At 47.7% G+C, this 20007-nt stretch overlaps 1 protein-coding gene across 1 annotated transcript in view; it reads right to left on the reverse strand.

Annotated features, from left to right (window-relative positions):
- The window catches only part of CLVS1 (clavesin 1), a 69430-nt gene that overhangs the window by 42281 nt on the left and 7142 nt on the right, over positions 1-20007 (reverse strand). Inside the window, exon 2 of the mRNA XM_054179248.1 lies at positions 17905-18521. Coding sequence (XP_054035223.1) covers positions 17905-18293 — 389 coding nt within the window. The 5' untranslated portion in view covers positions 18294-18521. The remainder of the gene's footprint in view (positions 1-17904; positions 18522-20007) is intronic.

Below are 20007 nucleotides of genomic sequence, written 5' to 3' on the forward strand. Positions count from 1 at the left end.
AAGCACACTGCTTTGGGAATGCTGGGTCTGGAGAGAAGTCAGAGTGCCACTTGAGGCTGAAGCCATCTGCTTCCTCATCTTGAGGCTTTGAGACACATCATTCAGCTGTGGAACTGATTTGCATCCAAATAATTTCCTATGCATGAAGAGGGAACGACTTTCTGTTAGTCCATCTCTTTTGTTCCTTTGCCAAATGCCCTCTTCCCTCCCCCGACCCCTCTCCCCGCTGATTTAACCCTTTCAGACACACCCAAAGTGAAAGAAATCACTGTTACACAAAGGGGAATGTGCACTGGGCTGTAAGGATTCGGTGTGGAGCCTTCCAACGAGTTACAAAAGATTTGCACAAGCCCCAGAACGAGCAAGAGGAGAAGGGAGGGAGAGTACCCTCTCTGCCTTGGCTGAAAGGTAGCACAGAAGGGTTCCTCAAATACCCTTTGGAAAATGGGAAGTTAGCCCAACAGGAGCCAGTGGTAAGGAACACAACTGAAGATGGTTCAGCTGAGGGATCTGGGGGGGGGGTGGGAGATTAGCCAAAGGCATGACATGAAAATAAATAAGAAGAAATTACTTAATTATAAGAGGTGTAAGCAGGCTGTGAGAGAGCCAAAAGGCTCAGTGGAGTACCAGGGTGCAATGGGAACAATTAAAGGGGATAAAGACATTGCAGGGAAATGAAATGATCTATTTGCATGCCTCTGCCACCAGTCCTGTTGAAGGGCTACATGGGTAATAAGGCTGAAGGACTGCTGGAAAACAAGGGGTCAGAGAAGTCACACTGCAAGGAAGCATTTTGAAGCAGACAGCATCAGTGACATGGCTCTCTCTGAGCAGCTGAGCACAGGCATGTTCCTAGAAAACATCTGATCTTTAGTGCACTTCCCCTGCTGAAAAACATCGCTGGAGATTACTGACACAGCCCTTGGGGAGTCACATCTTGACTCAGCCTCATGCTCTGCAGTAGCTGCCCTGCCCCTCTGGCCTCAGGGGGAGGTGGCAGTCAGTCCAACCACTGCAAGACCTGATCTTCACATTTGATGACCTTTTGGTGAAGAAAGCCCCCTCCTTTTGAGCAGCTTGGCTTAGTGGGAGATGTCCCTGCCATGGTAGGGGGCTTGGAACCAGATAACCTTTACTGTCCCTTCCAGCTCGAGCCATTCTATGATGCTAGATGAGCTCCACACAACGCAGGGCAGCCTCTGGCTGAAGGACAGCCGGGAAGAATAAGCTGCAGAATGAGGAACGGTGGAGAAACCTGGTGACTCACTTGACTAATCTTGCAGCAGAGAAGATGAACAGCCAAAGAGAGGAGCTCACAGCTGATTCATGTGCTGGAAAAAGCTTGTTTGTCTCATCTGTCTGAGGTCTGAAGAGCTCCTATGTGCAAAGAAATCACCAAGGCTTCTCTGCTGTCCACAGTGAGAATGGGTTGCATGCACAGCAAATGTTCACAAGGAATATTTTGACCAGCCATGAATAATTTCCTTCCTAGAACAATTCCAAGCTATTTACACTGACTTTCTGGGAGGGAAATAAATAGATAGATAGATAGATAGATAGATAGATAGATAGATAGATAGATAGATAGATAGATAGATGGATGGATGGATAAAACCAAACCAGAACAGTTCACCAGCATGGAGAAATCCTTACCCAACAATCTGAGGTTTTGTAGGGGACCAGCAGCTTGTCATGCCAAAGTTAACAGATTTATTTCATTTCCCCCTAGAACCAGAGTATTCACAGAGAAAACTCCTCCTGAGTAAAACACAGGTTGCACCAAGTGAATGTCAGAGCTCCAAATTATTCCTCTGTCACATCCAGTGTGGCTATCTCAGGCTCTCCCAGCATGTCAGCTTCAGACAGGCATCTCTCCTGCTTTGTAATGAAATGGTAGCAAGTTTTTTTCTCCACAGCAGTTGTGTAAGGCTGTAAATAAAAACCCCAAACGACTTTACATCCAGGATAGAGAAAAAGCCTATCAGACCTTTTGTTTCTGAAGTGCTTAGCTCAAGGATGCACCTGAAAGAATAGTGGAGACTAAGCTGAGACCTGCCTAGGTTGTCACTGAATGGAGGGCAGTCATAGAATCACAGAATCATTCAGTCATGGAAGTGTTTGGGTTGGAAAAGACCTCTGAGATCATCAAGTCCAACCATTCCCCCAGGTGCCATGTCCACATGTTTCTTTGTTTCTGGAACAGCTCTAGGAATGGGGACTCCACCACCACCCTGGGCAGCCTGTGCCAATCCCTGACCACTCCTGCAGCAAAGAAATGATTCCTAATACCCAACTTGAACCTCTCCTGGCACAACCTGAGGCCATTTGCTCTTGTTCTATCAGCTGATACTAGGGAGAAGAGACCAGTCCCCACCTCCTGCTTGCAGTGAGCTGCAAGCCTCTGGCACTGCCAGCGAAAGGAGAATGCACCAAGCTGCAGAAAGAAAACTGCATCAGTTTATTCTTTTCTCTTGCAAAAATTGCCTCTCAGTGACTTTCTTCCCCATGTTATGCTTCTGCTGGAGGTTTTCTCTCTCCAAGCATTATGAGTTGTTTGGGGGTTTGGTTTTTTTGGTGGTTTGTGGGTTGTTTTTTTTTGCTGCCACTTTCTACTTCAGCTGAACTCCATAGCAACCAACAGCCTCGGAATTACAGGCTGCACATGGAGGTCTGTTACACATCTCCTCCTACACACACCCATTCATGCTGTGGGCACCCTCACCAGATGAATGCTTTGTCCCTGATGTTAATGAAGCTGCACAAGGACCCTTTCTTGTGAGCAATCAGCTGAGAAACCTCTGCAGCTCCTGTGTTTGGGGAGGGGGAGTGCAGGTGGAGGGGATCTTTAGACCTCTGGTAGGGCCAGCTTCCACCAGAGATACACACATGAGACTGGGGAGGTGACATCTGCTCTTCCTCTTGACTCAGCCCAGGGATGGAGGAGGAGCTGGGAATGCTGGTAAACAACAAGCTCACCAGGAGCCAGCAATGTGGTCGTGGCCATGAAGGCCAATGGTCTCCTGGGGTGCTTTAGAAAGGATCTGGCCAGCAGGTCAAGGCAGGTTCTCCTCCTCCACTCTGCCCTACTCAGGACACATCTGGTGTATTGCATCCAGCTGTGGGCTCCCCAGTTCAACAGAGGCAGGGAAGAGCTGGACTGAGGTTCCAAAGATCTTGAGTGGACTGCAGGAGGAAAGGTGAGAGGCCTGGGGCTGTTTAGCCTGGAGAAGAGCATCCTGAGAGGATCTTCTCAATGACGAACAAGAGCTAACAGGACAAGGGGCAACGGGCACAAACTGAAACCCAGGAGGTTCCAACTAAACATGAGGAAAATCTCCCTTGCTGTGAGGGTGCTGGAGGCCTGGAGCAGGCTGCCCAGAGAGGTGACCCTGCTTTAGCAGGGATCTGAGTGGATGATCTCCACAGGTCCCTTCCAGCCCCCACCATGCTGGGATTCTGGGAGTGTGTGACCTGCCTCACCATCCAGCAGGGCATCAGTCCCAGTTAAAGCAGAAATTTGTTACATTCCTGAGAGCTCTAAAATTAAAAAACCCCTCCCCAAGCTCTCCAGAAGCTTGATCCCAAATGGAGCAGGCAAAGCAAGTGCAACCCAGCACGGCATGAGCTTAGCTGGAGTGCAGCTGGGTGCAGGAGGGCAGCCCAGCCCTGGGGCTGATGGTTTGGCTGGGCTCCAGCGGAGCTCAGTGCCTGGCAGGGTGAAGCCTCCCTGGAGCAGCGAGCAGCTCTGCTCTGCAGCCTGCTGCTGAAAGCAAAGGCCAGAACTGAACCTCAGGTGCAATTATGACTGTCCCTCTGGATGTGGCTTTGTTTTATTTCTTCAGGATTTCAGTATTTTCTTGCCTTTTTAGTACCCAGAGCGTGCACACTGTGCCTGTTTCTCTGCTGAGAAGGACTAAGCGACAGGCACAGGGAGTGTGCTATGATGCTGTGGAGATCACTAAAAGCTCCACACTACAACCCCTAAATGCAATCAATAAATCAATTCCACAGAGTCACTGCTGCAATTTGCCTAGGTAGTCCCAAATGCAGTGTGCCCTGTGAGGAGCACAGGGAAGGTGGGCAAAGAGATCATTTCAGCATGAGCCCAGTCAGGAACTGGTGGTGGTTTCACCTTAGTGGTCTCCAAGTTTTAGGAGATGACACCCAGGAACAGACTGAGGGTCACAGGCCAGGACCTGAGCTAGTTGAAGATGACTCTGCTGAGTGCAGGGGTGCTGGACTAGATGACCTGTAAAGGTTCTTCCAGCCCAAACCATTCTATACTGTAGATGTAGTTTTCAGCCCTTGTTGTGATTTGACTGATCTTGGGGCACCATTCTCTCCGAGCACAGCTGTAGTAACCATGAGCAAAACAAATGCTGGTTCATGAATGACTTATGGGTAGGAGCATTAGGACTGATGAGCTCTGTGGGTTTGTTTGTTTTGTGATCACTAGCCTTTGCTTACTCTCTCCTGACATCACAATCCATCCTGGCACCACACTCAGCTCTTTGCCCAATTTCTTGCAGCGCTGCATCCCACAGGTTAATTTTTCATTACAGAAAGGGAAAGGGTTTTCTTGGGAACATCATGAAGCCCCTGCTTAATCACAGGAAGCAATTATACAGCTTCTTTGTTCTGTTATTAGAAGGAGGCACAGATGACACCAGCGATTCAGTCTCCCTGCTGTCACGTTCTCTGTGTGTAATGCCATCTCCTCGCCCTCTATCTTCTAGAAGGGAAGGGAAGGGAAGGGAAGGGAAGGGAAGGGAAGGGAAGGGAAGGGAAGGGAAGGGAAGGGAAGGGAAGGGAAGGGAAGGGAAGGGAAGGGAAGGGAAGGGAAGGGAAGGGAAGGGAAGGGAAGGGAAGGGAAGGGAAGGGAAGGGAAGGGAAGGGAAGGGAAGGGAAGGGAAGGGAAGGGAAGGGAAGGGAAGGGAAGGGAAGGGAAGGGAAGGGAAGGGAAGGGAAGGGACCTTCAAGATCATCGAGTCCAACCTATCACCCAACACCACCTAATCAGCTAAACCATGGCACCAAGCACCCTATCAAGTCTCCTCCTAAACACCTCCAATGATGGCGACTCCACCACCTCCCTGGGCAGCACATTCCAATGGACAATCACTCTCTCTGTGTAGAATTTCTTCCTAACCTCCAGCCTAAACCTCCCCTGGCACAGCTTGAGACTGTGACCTCTTGTTCAGGTGCTGGTTGCCTGGGAGAAGAGACCAACCCCCACTTGGCTACAACCTCCCTTCAGGGAGCTGTAGAGAGCAATGAGGTCTCCCCTGAGCCTCCTCTTCTGCAGGCTAAGCAACCCCAGCCCCCTCAGCCTCTCCTCACAGGGCTGTGCTCCAAGCCCCTCCCCAGCTTTGTTGCCCTTCTCTGGACACCTTCCAGCAAGTCAACCTCCTTCCTAAACTGAGTGGCCCAGAACTGCACACAGGACTCCACTGCATCTTCTGCATCTTTCCATGTGAGACGATCCTGGACCTTTTGCTGCCTCCTGATGTGATTACCTCACTTTGTTCATAGCATTAATGAATTCCTTTCATTGCTCTGTATTTTCTTTCTGGAGAGTTAATTTCCCCCCCCCCCCTTCCCCTTCTTGCTGGGGTGAGACAATGCAGAGTGCATTCAGTATTCCAGTTGAGTTTGGAATATCAGCAGAGCTAAAAAGGATGTGTTATCTTTTCCCCTTTATTTTCCACCTCATTCTGAATGCAGCTGAACACCTAATTAACTTTTCTGACCACCACTGCACAATAAGCACACTTCTTAATTGTGCTGTCCCTAATGACCTGATGGGGTTGCTTTGTGGCTTTTTTTTTTTTCTTTCTTAAAAGGTTAAAAATAATTGAAAAAAAATCCAGAGGAGACTGCACAGTTAAGGCAGCAGAAAGGACCTGCAGACAAGATGTTGCCACATATTTGACCCCAACGTGGTCTTGCAGGGCATTTAGGCCTTTTTTTTTTGCTGCCTATTAAATTCTGCTCTTCTAGGTCATTCAAGAGTTTTCCATCATTTCTTTGCTGAGCTTCACTAACCTGCACACCATTCCCTGTTTCCTTGCTGTCACATCTCTTACCTCACCAAAGGAATATTATTGCTGAGGATCGTGGGATCACAGAATGGAAGGGGTTGGAAGGGACCTCTCTAGATCACAGAATCACCAAGGTTGGAAGAGACCTCAAAGATCATCCAGTCCAACCTGTCACCCAACACCTCAGGACTACTAAACCATGGCACCAAGTGCCACATCCAGTCCCCTCTTGAACACCTCCAGGGATGGTGACTCCACCACCACCCTGGGCAGCACATTCCAATGGCTAACAACTCTCTCTGGGAAGAACTTTCTCGTCACCTACAGCCTACACCTCCCCTGGCACAGCTTGAGACTGTGTCCTCTTGTTCTGGTGCTGGGTGCCTGGGAGAAGAGACCAATCCCCTCCTGGCTACAACCTCTCTTCAGGTAGTTGTAGACAGCACTAAGGTCTCCCCTGAGCCCCCTCTTCTCCAGGCTGGACACCCCCAGCTCCCTCAGCCTCTCCTCACAGGGCTTGTGCTCCAGATCCCTCCCCAGCCTCGTTGCCCTTCTCTGGACAAGATCATTGAGTCCAACCCCCCTGCCAAAACAGGATCATCTAGGGCAGGCCACACAGGAACACACACAGATAGCTCTTGGAAGTCTTCAAAGAAGGAGAATCCACAGCCCCTCTGGGCAGCCTGCTGCAGGGCTCCAGCACCTTTAGATTAAAGGAGTTTTCCCTTCTGTTGAGGTGGAGCTTCCTGTGTTCCACTGTGCATCCATTGCCCCTTGCCCTGTCACAGGACACCACTGAAGAGACTGACCCCTTCCTCTTGACACCCACCCTTCAAGTATTTCCAAACTATTTCCAGCTGGGCTGCCTACCTAGGCACTGTTCCACACCACAGATAAGGCGTAGGAAGCTTTACCCCAAATCAGGATGCCTGCTTTAGTTGGTGGTTTCCCAGAGGCTCTCATCCAGCGAGGAGCCTGCAATAGACCTTGGAGACAATCAGTTCTGTGACCATTATCTCCCTTGGCACACAGTGAGCGGGCAACACAGCTCCATTGTAAGAAATAACAGCACTGGAACACTATAAAATACCAGAACTATCCATTTTCAGCTATAATTGAGGCATAAATCACCCAGCATGTATTCAGAATCCCAGATGGGAACCTTGCTTTTACACAACGTTTCTTATAGACAAGATAATCTATTGGACTTTTCCATACCAGATCCTACTGACAGAATGTTTATGCTCTTAAATTGCAAGATGCTGTAAAGCACTTTTGGAGTTTATCCTCCTCAGAGGCTTTTGACAAAGCAAAATGAATCCTAGCAGTGGGGGATGGGAAGTTACCTCAGAGCATCGCTTGCACCTCCTGCTCTGCATCGTCACAACTAAGTGTCTCTGACTTAGAATCATAGAATCAACCAGCTTGGAAAAGACCTCAGAGATCATCAAGTCCAACCTATTGCCTAACACCAACACCTCCTGACAACTAAACCATGGCTCCAAGTGCCACATCTAGGCCTTGTTTGAACACCTCCAAGGACAGTGATTCCACCACCTCCCTGGGCAGCACATTCCAAAGGCAAATTACTCCTCCTGGGAAGAACTTTCTCCTCACCTCCAGCCTAAACAGTTACTTCTCTTCTCTTCTCTTCTCTTCTCTTCTCTTCTCTTCTCTTCTCTTCTCTTCTCTTCTCTTCTCTTCTCTTCTCTTCTCTTCTCTTCTCTTCTCTTCTCTTCTCTTCTCTTCTCTTCTCTTCTCTTCTCTTCTCTTCTCTTCTCTTCTCTTCTCTTCTCTTCTCTTCTCTTCTCTTCTCTTCTCTTCTCTTCTCTTCTCTTCTCTTCTCTTCTCTTCTCTTCTCTTCTCTTCTCTTCTCTTCTCTATTCTTCAGTAAAAAAACCAAATTCCCAGTGATGAGGGTTCCACAGAGTGCCTCAGTTACCTCTTCAGGTCCTGAATCAGCTTAATGCCTCAGTTACCTCCAGGTCCTGAATCAGCTTAACAGGAAAGCTGAGAAGGGACATTTCACAGGGGCCTGTAGTGATAGGATGAAGGGGATTGGTTTCAAACTTGAGGAGGGGAGACTCAGGATAGAGATTAGGAAGATCCAGTGAGGGTGGGGAGACACTGGGATCAGTTGTCCAGGGAGGCTGTGGATTTCCCCTCCCTGGATGAGACTTTGAGCAGCCTGGGCTGATGGGAGGTGTCCCTGCCCACGGCAGGGGGTTGGAACTGGATGATCTTTAAGGTCCCTTCCAACCCAACCCAACCCATTCTATGAATCTATGACTTCATTTGCTCTTATCCTGTATCCCCATGGAAATGGGGAAGGAACTTTTTACTACCACCTTTTCTTAAGGTAAACCTTTAGCTATAGGAGGATTTGTATTGTTCCATGTGTAGCCCATCCTTGCCCCCAAATCCTTTTGTGCCCAGTCAGTATTTTCTCTGCTAACCAGTGGTGAATATCTTATTTAACCAACCAAGGGGTGAGGAAATTCCAGTAGAGACAAACATGTCAGCCAGGACTAAAGCAGTAATGGCAGGCAGGTCTGGTGTCTCAGGAGGGCTTTTAACAGGGACTCCACATCTGCTAAGCCTCTTTTTGAAGTAACCCCCCAAATGATCCTGAATTACTTTTAAATGAAGCATTTGAAATGTTCTCTGAGAGCAAGGCAGTGTCCCTGTACCTGTGTGTACCTTTTAGCAGGGAACAATAGCGTGGTGCTGGGAAAAGGAAAGGCAGCTCCTGCCCACAAAAATTGCCATTTTCCCCAGACTCACAAAGCTCTTTTATTCAGGCAGAATTGAAGGCTCTATCAGAGTGAAGCTGAATTTCAATTGCAGTAGCCAGCTAAAAGTGGCTTCCATGTAAATGAGACCCTCAGAAATGGAAAGATTTCCTACCGCCTCTCCCTAGGTCAGGGTTTATTCCTCCTCCTTTTTCTTTGTATCTCCATTTTCAAGTGAATGTTGCAGTGCAGTTGGAAGCAGGGTTTTTCAGCAGACTCTTTCCCTTTCAGTACAAATCACATTTCCCCTTTGTACTTACACAACAGATGGGTAGGATTATCCCTGGCAAAACAAGGCAATGCATTCTTACTCAGAAACAGAGAACAGCTTAAGGGATCACAGGTCCAAGATAACAAGAGAGGATGGAGATGCCTTAGATAAGGTTATCACACTCTGCTGTGGATCTCTCTGATCATAAATACCTATACAAAAGAAATGATGTGTGTTAAGACTTACCCTGGCACTCCCAAGGGAGTACAGCCACCACATATATCCTGCAGACTGATCTCTGCATGTTTAACATTCATAGAACCATAGAATGGTTTGGGTTGGAACTGAAGGTCACCTCTCCAACCCCCTGCAGTCAGCAGGGACATCTGCAACTGGAGCAGGTAGCTCAGAACCCCAAACAACCTGACCTGCAATAGTTCCAGGGACTGGGCATCTGCATCTCTCTGGGCAACCTGGGCCAGGGTCTCACCACCCTCAGTGTAAAAAAACCTCTTTCTTCTCTCTAGTTTAAATCTCCCTCTTTCAGTTTAAACTCATTATCCCTTGTCCTGTCACAACAGGCCCTGCTAAAGTCTGTCCCCATCTTTCTTATCAGCCCCTTGAAATGCTGAAAGGGTGCAGTAAAGATTTGCCAGAGCCTTCTCCTCTCCAAGCTGGCAGCTCCTGGATTTACTGTGAAAGGAAGCCAGAAGGAAGAGAAGAGTGAAAGGTTTAGCACTGGCAAGGGGAACCAGTGAATTATGTGAGAGTTTGAGTGCTTTAAAGGGTGCATGACAATGGTTTTATTGGATCAGACCAAAGGTTCCTCTGGCCTCAAATCCCTGCTGTGACAGTAGCCAGCAGCAGGTCCCTAACAAGGGGTTTGCTACACAGCAGGTTGGCAGGGTTAAAATAGAGAATGGGCTAATTTGCCTCTGAAAAGAAACCATTTCTTCTCATCTATATTGATATGCTGAGGGTGCCAGAGCCCTCTGCTTCTCTGGAGAGATTCCAAACCCACCTGGACATTGTCATCCTGGGCAAGCTGCTGTGGGTGACCCTGCTTTAGCAGTGGGGGGTGGGGTTGAACTGGATGCTCTTCCCAACCCTCACCACGCTGTGACTCTGTCATCCTGTTATGATAGCCAAGAGCTTAGACTCTCACAAGTTCAATCAAACTCTGAATTATGGCTCTCTAAACGACATATTATGGGGTGTTACACAAATAATCCATATCTGTTTTTCAAATAGATTGTTATTAATCATGTGGCATCAAAACACTGCTTGGTGCTGTGGTTCCTCCTGCATACATGACAGATAACTGGCACCAAGGATGTTAATGTATGCAAATAAGGTGCCAACCACTGCGTGTCTGCAGTGGGGAAGTGGCAAAGTGATCCCATCTTCCTGTAAAGGGAAAACACCCAGGAAGATATTTGCATGTTACCTTCCCCTCTAAAATTAATCTTGACTGATGCAGATTTGCTCAGCACGAGCAGCGCACAGGCAGTTAGATGGGAAATGGTTCCAGCAGGAGGCTAACTGGCTGCCTTTGCCCTCTGTCCCCTGCTACAAATGGACTCTCCAGGAAGTTTTCAGAGCTGAGATTATCCTGGTCTGGGGACAAGGGATGGCTGCTTTTTTGTGCTGCCCCTGTGGCTGCCGCACTTATTAAACATGAAAGCGATCAGAGTGCAATCAGGATTTCAGGCACAACAAATTTCCTCTTCCTCAAGGAGTCTTTCCATTTTCTTCTCTTTAGGAATCCAGTCTCCAGCCATGGCATATTAATTATGATGCTCCCCTTGTTTTATTGGCTTGCTCATGCCAGAAGGGGCCAAAAGCTCTTGTGCAGAAGAGCTTTAGTAGTTCAGGTGTTAGCCTGTTTTATTGGAATGTCTTCACGCCTCCATCCCTTCCCCTGGCCTCCACCTCTGTGCTCTGCCCTGTGGCAGACAGGAGCTTGCACCACTTCTTTCATAGAGTCATTTAGATTGGAAAAGAGCTTCAAGACCATCAAATCCAACCCACCCCCAGGACACTGTCCACAGCTCTTTAGTCAGCTCTTTGCCTGACACCCTCCAGTTACCTTCTCCTCCCTCTCAATAGCTTCTTGATTGCTTTATCCCTCTTCCACTGATTTTTTCCCCCCCTCCTTTCAGTCAAGCCTCTCTCATCCTTCAACATATGCTTCATAACTTCCGCAGCTGTTGTTTTTCTTTCTCTTTTTCAGACATCTTCTCTCTCTCTCCTTTGATTCCCTTCTCAGCCCTGCCCAGGACTGTCATTTGTGTATGTCATCCTTCTGTCACTCAGATGGGTTGCAATTGCCTTCCCAAATGCAACTTCCATAAGAAATGGTACTAACTGAATTAAATTGCTGCCTCCAAGCAAATTAAAACATTTCAAGACAGAGCTCCTCTTTGTCATCTTTGCCCAACATTTAATTTGCACAGCTGTTACTCCCCCAAATGAGTATTTTGCCCATGCTACGCTTCCTTCCTCTGCTACCCTGAATTCTGCTGCCATTTCAGATTGGCTCAGTCATTTATTGATGCAATAGGGATTGTTTTTCAGGACAGTGAGCTTCTAAGCTCCTTCCTTGAGGTGCTGGAGCATCCAAACAAGAGCAACCAAGCTGGTGAAGGGCTTTGAACACAATTCTTGTGAGGAATGGCTGAGGGCACTGGGGTTGTTCAGTCTTTGGAAAAGGAAGCTAAAGGGAGACCTTCTTGCTCTCTACAGCTCCCTGAAATGAGGTTGGGGTGACCTGGAGGTTGGTCTCTTCTCACATGCACCAAGGGACAGGACAAGAGGAAAGAGCCTCAGGTTGTGCCAAGGGAGGTTCAGGTTGGATATTAGGAAAAATGTCTTCACAGAAGAGGTTTTCAGGCACTGGAAGAGGGAGGTGGTGGAGTCACCAGCCCTGGAGGTATGGAGATGTCACCATCCCTGGAGGTATGGAGATGCCCCATCCCTGGAACCACTCCAGGTCAGGTTGTTTGGGACTCTGAGTAACGTGCTCTAGTTGATGATGTCTCTGCTGACTGCAGAACTCAGTAGATGACCTTGAAAGGTCCCTTCCAACCCAAACCATTCCAGGACTCTCTGATTCTAAGCAAACCCAAAGACGTGCAGCGTAGAAAGCATTCTGGTGTCAAGCTGGCCGTATTTCAGCAGCTATGAGGCTGAGTTGTTGCCACAGTTTGCCTGTGACCATAAATCAGTTTCAACAGATGTTTATCCCTTCATATTCTACTAAACATTGGAGATTACCCTTGAAATATATTGGAATAATCAGCACTTGAGACATATGCATTTATACCAACAGGATCTGCTGATGATAACATCCATGTAATTACAGCACCAGCAGCATTCTCTGCAAGGACATCATTTTTCCTATCAGGATCCTTCAAAATATTTGCAGCTGTTGGTTTCCCACTACTGCATTGTGCTGCCTTGCCCTTTAGCCTGGCTCAGTGCACTTCCCTGCAGAATGGTGAGCAGCTGACATTGGAGATTCCTTGGTTAATAAAAGAGAATTTATGGCTAGCAGCAGTTCTCTCCATCTAACTTAGAGAATTTTTTTGAGCTATGTGACAGCTTCTAAGACACAGAAGTCCAGACATGAAGGCAGAAATTAATTACCAGTTTCCTGCAAAAGGCAATGGGCAATGTGCCCTTGTGGCCAGGAAGGCCAAGGCATCCCTGGGGTGTATTAGAAGGGCTGTGGTTAATAGGTTGAGAGAGGTTTTCCTCCCCCTCTATTCTGCCCTGATGAGGTCAAATCTGGAATATTGTGTCCAGTTCTGGGCCCCTCAGTTCAAGAAGGACCTCAGGAGACTCCTTGAAAGAGCCCAGCACAGAGCCACAAAGCTGCTGCAGGCAGTGGAACACCTCCGGGGAGCTGGAACAGAGGAGCCTGAGGGGTGCCCTCATTCCTGTTGATAAAGATGTGCAGGGCAATGTGGGGAGGCTGGAGCCAGGCTCTGCTCAAGGATGTCCAATGATAGGACAGGGGTCAATGGGTGCAAGCTGGAACCCATGAACTTCCACGTGAATATAAGGAAAAACTTTTTCCCTGTGAGGCTGCTGGAGCCCTGGAGCAGGCTGCCCAGAGAGGTTGTGGAGTCTCCTTCTCTGGAGACATTCAAAACCCACCTGGATGTGAGTTCTCAGCTTGTGTTTGGACTGTTCTGCACCTCTGAGGACTGAGCTCTGATCAAAGTGAGTTCTCAAGTGTACAGTAGCAACAAAGCTCAACATTTCCCCTCTCCCTCTGTGTGGAACTGAGCTGACCACTGGCTTCTCTGCCCCTCTGCTCGTTCCCACTTATTCAACCCCCCTGCAGTTTTTCTGTTCTGTGCCACATGTGAGCAACATTAACTAACAGGTCCAAAATATGCCATGCAGGGCCTTGAGTGAAAGTGTTGACATCATCTCTAAGAAGCTGATCTTAAAAATAGAGCAAAACTGAAGCAGTGCAGCACATGCTAAACGAAGGAAACCCTGGCAGCATGACGGAGCCCAGCCCGTGATTTTGCCCCAGGAATTATCATTCCTTGTGGGTTTTCCCCTAATTATCAAACAGGTTATGGTCAATAATGTTTTGTTTTTTCCCAGTGATGTGGAAACAAAAATGAAATTCTTGTCCCTGAACTTTGCAGGTGTCACAAACCCATGCAAGGAGAAGAGATGAGGAGGGCAGCTTTAGCTCTGCAGAAGAGCGTGAATCACATGCTAGACTGTGCCCACATTATGGGTGAGAATGGATGACACATTTACCACTGGTGTCTGTATTTCGGGAAACAGTGCCTTGGAAGCTGATTTGAGCTGAACATGAGCTCCAAATGTGACAGAGCAGCTAAGAAAACAGCCACAACCATCTCTAAGAGCAGGGAAGAACTGAACAGAAGAGATGGCGTTGCCACATGATGGTTTATCAGTGAAAGCTTGTGTTCAGATCACCCATCTGCACATTAGCAAGAAAGCTACAATGACAGGAAAGGCCCAGAAAAGAGTGATGGAGACAAAATCTTCCTGATTCTGAGAGTGAAGAAGTTCCATCTGTTTAAGCTTTGGCAGCATAAATACCCTGCAAGACGTGAAGGTAGTGCAGCATTTGCAGAGCATTGTCTTTGCTGTGCTGGCTGCCCACAAGGATGTCTTTTACCTTGTGGTCAACACAAGGTTTTGTCCTCAGGGAAAAGTGGGTTGGCTGTTTTACATTCAGCATGGTTTAAAGTGAGCACAGGAACCACTGCTGGAGAGCAGCTAATGTTCTATCTCCTTCTTGCCTGGCAGTAACGTGCCCTACAGTGCTGCATCCTCAGTGAACTCAAAAGTAGGTTAAGGGATGACGTGGTCAGGACACAAAAGTACAAACATGGGGAGCTGACACATTCTTGTGGTCCCTTTAAACAGCACAAACACACACACAAACCCCAGCAGATTGAAGCTGAAGCTGAACCTGGCAACAGTGAGACTGGAAATGAAATGTGGTGGTGTTAGGTCATAGGCTGGACTTGATGATCTCAGAAGTCTATTCCAGTCTCAGCAATGCTGTGCAAACCTGGTTTCTAGAGCTGTGAGATCAGGGACAGTCCTGAAGATGAGATTACAAACGTTTCTAAAAGCCCAGAGAGGAGGTTTTGTCTTTGATGCAGGGAATCCCTTAAGAACACCTTGGATTTGATGTGTCCCAGCAGTCACACTGCACAAACAATGGCATTTTCATTCAAAAATCAATGCATTCCTAAGACCAAAAAGTTCTGATGCTGCTTCTGCATCCTTGGCAAGGAATATGCCCAGGAGTTTAACTGGGCTGAAAAATCAGTTTATGGATTCTAGCTATGCTGATTCAGAGTGATCCTTTACAGATTATGGCTTCTTTGTGAATCATCCTTTCTGAATGATGATTTAATCATAACAAAGAGAAGACAGCCAGCTGCAAATGAGATTAAAGTTAGGAAAGGCGTGCTGAAGGCTGAGCTCTTACTCCTGCATGTCAGCATCACAAGATGCTGATTGATTTCATTAGCACCCAGCTGAAATGGGAGCTTGGAAGCATCTTGGCATCACCAAACACACATCTCCAGAAAGGGTCCTCCAGACACATGTGAGTGAGAGCTGCACAATGCCTGCTTCTTCAAGGTTTTGGGGGGGAATATACATGAAAATACTTTTCTTCTGGTTAATAACCTGCTTCCCTGCTGCTTGATGGGACATGGCACTCACCATGCCCTGGTCCTTAACAGCTTTTGCTCTTGTTGGTGCCTTCAGACAGTAAAAAAGGAAGAGGCCATCCCTCTATTTACTTACAGCCCAAATCCTATTGCAAACCCCTGCTGTACTTGGAAAGCTACAAAAGCCCACAGGAATTATACTTCTTGTTGTTGGAATCCATAGAGGAATTAAACAATTACTTTGGTTGAAAGAGACCTTTAAGATCCCCAAGTCCAACCCTTAACCCAGCACTGCCAGGTCACCACTGCACCACATCCTTCAGCACCACATCTACACAGCTTTGAAAGCCCTCCAGGGATGGGGACAGGCACACACAGATGCACACATATACACAGATGGAGAAAATCTGAGCCAGAATCCAGCAGGAATCAATGTCCTTTCCAAATCTCATTGCAGGAGCCTTAGACAGCAGCACTCTCAGCTTTCCTAGAGTAGGACCTGATGTACAAGGTTAATCACAAGGATTCATTTTGTTGAGGGATCAGAATCCCAAAGCTGGCTCTGTATAATACCAAAATCCCTTAATGCAGCCAGCAGATCCTCATTGCTTCTGCCCTCTGAAGCTGAAACCTTCAATTAATTCAGGATCCCTGTTCATTCCTCTTTCTTTCCAGGCCAATTGCTAGAGGAAGGGGTTTGGGGCTGGAAGAAAGGCAGGAGGTGAGCTGCTGGCTCCTTTCTAGTCAATAGGCCATCTAGCACCAGCTTCAGTTCTGGTTTTCACCCAATGCTTTTGGCTTTTCCCACAACATTTATTTACTAGATCTGCACATGCAGAGGAAAATGAGAAACCCTCCTGAACTCCATTTTCACATGGAGATGGAAGGTTTTCCCAGCAAACAGCTGTCATGAAGAACTGCAGGCTTGTGTACAGTTCTCTAATCATTTCTAGAACATAAAGTCCAAGCTCCAACTTGCTGACTCTTCAGGATGAGACACTGGCATGGACAACTCTAGACCACGAGAAATGGCTTAGTTGATTAGAGGGTGTTGGGTGATAGGTTGGACTGGATGATCTCAAAGGTCTTTTCCAACCTGGTTAATTCTATTCTATTCTATTCTATTCTATTCTATTCTATTCTATTCTATTCTATTCTATTCTATTCTATTCTATTCTATTCTATTCTATTCTATTCTACTCTATTCTATTCTAAAATCCTCCCTGGAACTCAGCAGAATTTATGCTATTCAAAACTTGAATCTGAGTTCTGTTCTTTGGTCTAATTTGGGTTAAAACACGTGACACTGCTTGAATTTCTCCATCTCACCATGAAGGGAGGGAAGATGGAGTGGAAGGACTTCTGGTGAAGAGGACAATGTGAACATGATATTCCTGGCCTAGCCCCTTTCCTCTCTCACTTCAAATGGTTAGTGAAAGCTGACTAATCACATTAACATTCCAGGCCATCATGTTTTTAAACAGTGGCTGGGAGAGATCTTTGTTCATAGCATTCTGTAAGGAAATGACCTGAACAGAAAACATGCATTGCATGGCTCTCCCACTGCTCAGACTGGCAAATGTACAGCAACCAGAGCATGTAGAAATCCTGCTGCAGCTTGTGGAGATAATAGAATAGAATAGAATAGAATAGAATAGAATAGAATAGAATAGAATAGACCAGACCAGACCAGACCAGACCAGACCAGGTTGGAAGAGACCTTCAAGATCATTGCATCCAACCTATCATCCAACACCACCTAATCAACTAAACCATGCAACCAAGCACCCTATCAAGTCTCCTCCTGAACACCTCATAACACAGGCTGTAATCCCTGAAATGGTTAAAACTTACCAAAACCACCACCACCAACAACAACAAAAGAGATCTGTTAAGAAGTTTGGAGATGGAATAAATATAGTCAGTTCCTTCTGCACCAGGAGAGCTATAAGGAACCCCCGTATGCTTTGAGACACTTGCTTTCTCTCAACCTGCTTGGCTGGTCTGTGATGCTGCTGAGGAAATTATAGAGAAGGCATTCATGTATGTACAGCAAACAGACATGGTGTGGCTAAAAGATGGGAATAGTTGGGGGGGGGAAAAACAACCAACCATGAGCTACTTATCAGACACACTCCAGGGGTGTTATGTCTGAAGAAGAGGAGGCTCAGGGGAGACCTTATTGCTCTCTACAACTGCCTGAAGGGAGGTTGTAGGCAGGTGGGGCTTGGTCTCTTCTCCCAGGCAACCAGCACCAGAACAAGAGGACACAGTCTCAAGCTGTGCCAGGGGAAGTTTAGGCTGGAGGTGAGGAGAAAGTTCTTCCCAGAGAGAGTTGTTAGCCATTGGAATGTGCTGCCCAGGGAGGTGGTGGAGTCCCCATCCCTGGAGGTGTTTAAAAAGGGATTGGAGTGGCACTTGAAGCCATGGTTTATTTAGTCATGAGGTGTTGGGTGACAGGTTGGACTGGATGATCTCTGAGGTCTTTTCCAACCTTATTGATCCTCTGATGATTCTAAGCATGAGAAGTGATCAGAGCAGATGAAAGGTCTGCCGGAATGGACTCAAATGTTTCACTGAAAACGGCCCCTGCTGCTTCAAGCACGGTCAGGAGCACGCCAGCGGGAGCTGAGGGTGAGGGTGTGTAAAAAGATAAGGACACTATCTACATTTACCTACTCTGATCCCAGTTGGCTGCAAAAAGCAGAAGGATCTTCCTGCCACAGTGGTCGCGATTCTCCAGCACCCCCGGGAAGCCGTCGGTCAGAGCCCGTTTGATCCCCGGGTCGTCTGCCTTGAAGTTCTTGAACATATCCAGGTTTAACTGGCGGTACTGGAAGTACTGAGCCAGCAGTCTGAAGGCCTCCGTTTGGTGAAACTTTCTGGCTCTCAGGAACCTCAAGATGAAGGCATCATCCGTGCGTAAAAACCCAATGTCAGGCCTGGTGATGATCATGTCCCTGACCTGCTGGATGTCCTGGTGCAAAATGTCTGGGTTCTCATTCAGTTCCAGGCGGGCTTTTTCTATAGTCTCTGGGCTCAGCCCAGCCTGTAAGTGGGTCATCTCTGCAAGCACCTCTCTTCCAAACCCTTAGCTTCAGATATTTCAGCAGGAGAAGTGCAGCTCCCATTCAACTGATGGTCTGCCCTCAGCCCGAGCCATTCAGAAGCTTCTCGCTGCTATTTAACAAGTGGAAGGGAAGAGCTTTCCTTGTTCTGGCAGAAGGAGCAGCAGGCAGTTCACATGTGGCATAATCCATCCAAAGGAAAGTGGTGGCTACTCCATCACTTGCTGAAAGAAACAGCAAAGATATGAAAGACTGATTAAATGTGTGAGTAAGGTTAAGTATGTGTGCAAAGCTACAGGAAGGCATTGCTGGCATTCAGAGAGTGATAGAACTGCTTTGTGTGCTTCATATCATAGAATCACAGACTCATAGAGTCATAGACTCATAGAGTCATAGACTCACAGGCTCACAGACTCATAGAATCATTTTGCTTGGCAAAGACCTCTAAGAGAATGCAGATTTACACTGCATACCCTGCTACATCAGGGTCACTCACAGCAGCTTGCCCAGGAGCACAATGCCCAGGGTGGGGTTGGAAGCTCTCCAGAGAAGGAGACTCCACAGCCTCTCTGGGCAGCCTGCTCCTCCCACACAGCAAAGAAGTTCAGATGGAACCTCCTGGGTTCTGGTTTGTGCCCATTGCCTCTTGTCCTGTCACTAGGCACCACTGACAAGAATCTGGCCCCATCCTCCTGCCCCCCACCCTTTAACTCTTGCTGAGCATTGCTCAGATCCTCTCTCAGGCTGCTTTTCTCCAGGGTCAACAGCCCCAGGGCTCTCAGCCTTTCCTCCTCACAGAGATGCTGCAGTCCTTAATATTCACCCCTATCCATCACCCCCTAAATACATCTCCTAAATATCACCCACCCTCTCAGCTTGCAGCATCCTTTGAACCAGCCCCTGAACTGGTCATAAAGCTGACTAAAAACCCCCCAAACTCCACCAGAGTCAGGGGCCTTTTCTACTTGGTAAAACCTCACTGGAAATAGTTCCCATTGAGGCTTCCTGCATCTGCATGGGAAACTTGCCATGAATCAGGCTTCTGAAGGATCTAATCTGAGAGGGTTGGTGTCTGAGTTGAGAGGGGGGAAAAAAAAGTTGCATTGTATTCCAGATAGTTTTTTCCCTCCCAGTATTTTGTAGCTTTCTTGAGTACCTGGTGCTGGATTTCATTGTCATTCCTGTACTCCTGCTTCCTAGAATTTGTTTTTACAAGTGGTGGAAGAAAAGCTGCTTAAGCTGTTATGTCTGAGCAAAACGGTGCAGCGAAGCCCTCACTCTGCAGTGACATAATTAGCAAGAGGCTGTCAGCAGAGGCTGTGTAGCTACACTTGTGGGAAATAAGATCAAAGTCTGCTCCAGTGTGAAGTGGGTGTGAAGAAAGAGCAAGATCCATCCTAGTTTTCACCCATCACCAAAAAAATATCCCTCAACAGCCCCACAGCCCAAAACCCCAGAGAAGCAAACACAACCCCCCCACTGCTCAGCTCACCTCCCTCTCTTAGTTAAAGGGGAAAAAGGAGGGAGAGGGAGAGGGAGAGGGAGAGGGAGAGGGAGAGGGAGAGGGAGAGGGAGAGGGAGAGGGAGAGGGAGAGGGAGAGGGAGAGGGAGAGGGAGAGGGAGAGGGAGAGGGAGAGGGAGAGGGAGAGGGAGAGGGAGAGGGAGAGGGAGAGGGAGAGGGAGAGGGAGAGGGAGAGGGAGAGGGAGAGG

Source organism: Dryobates pubescens, chromosome 3, assembly GCF_014839835.1.
Source record: "Dryobates pubescens isolate bDryPub1 chromosome 3, bDryPub1.pri, whole genome shotgun sequence".
In the NCBI taxonomy this organism is placed as follows: domain Eukaryota; kingdom Metazoa; phylum Chordata; class Aves; order Piciformes; family Picidae; genus Dryobates; species Dryobates pubescens.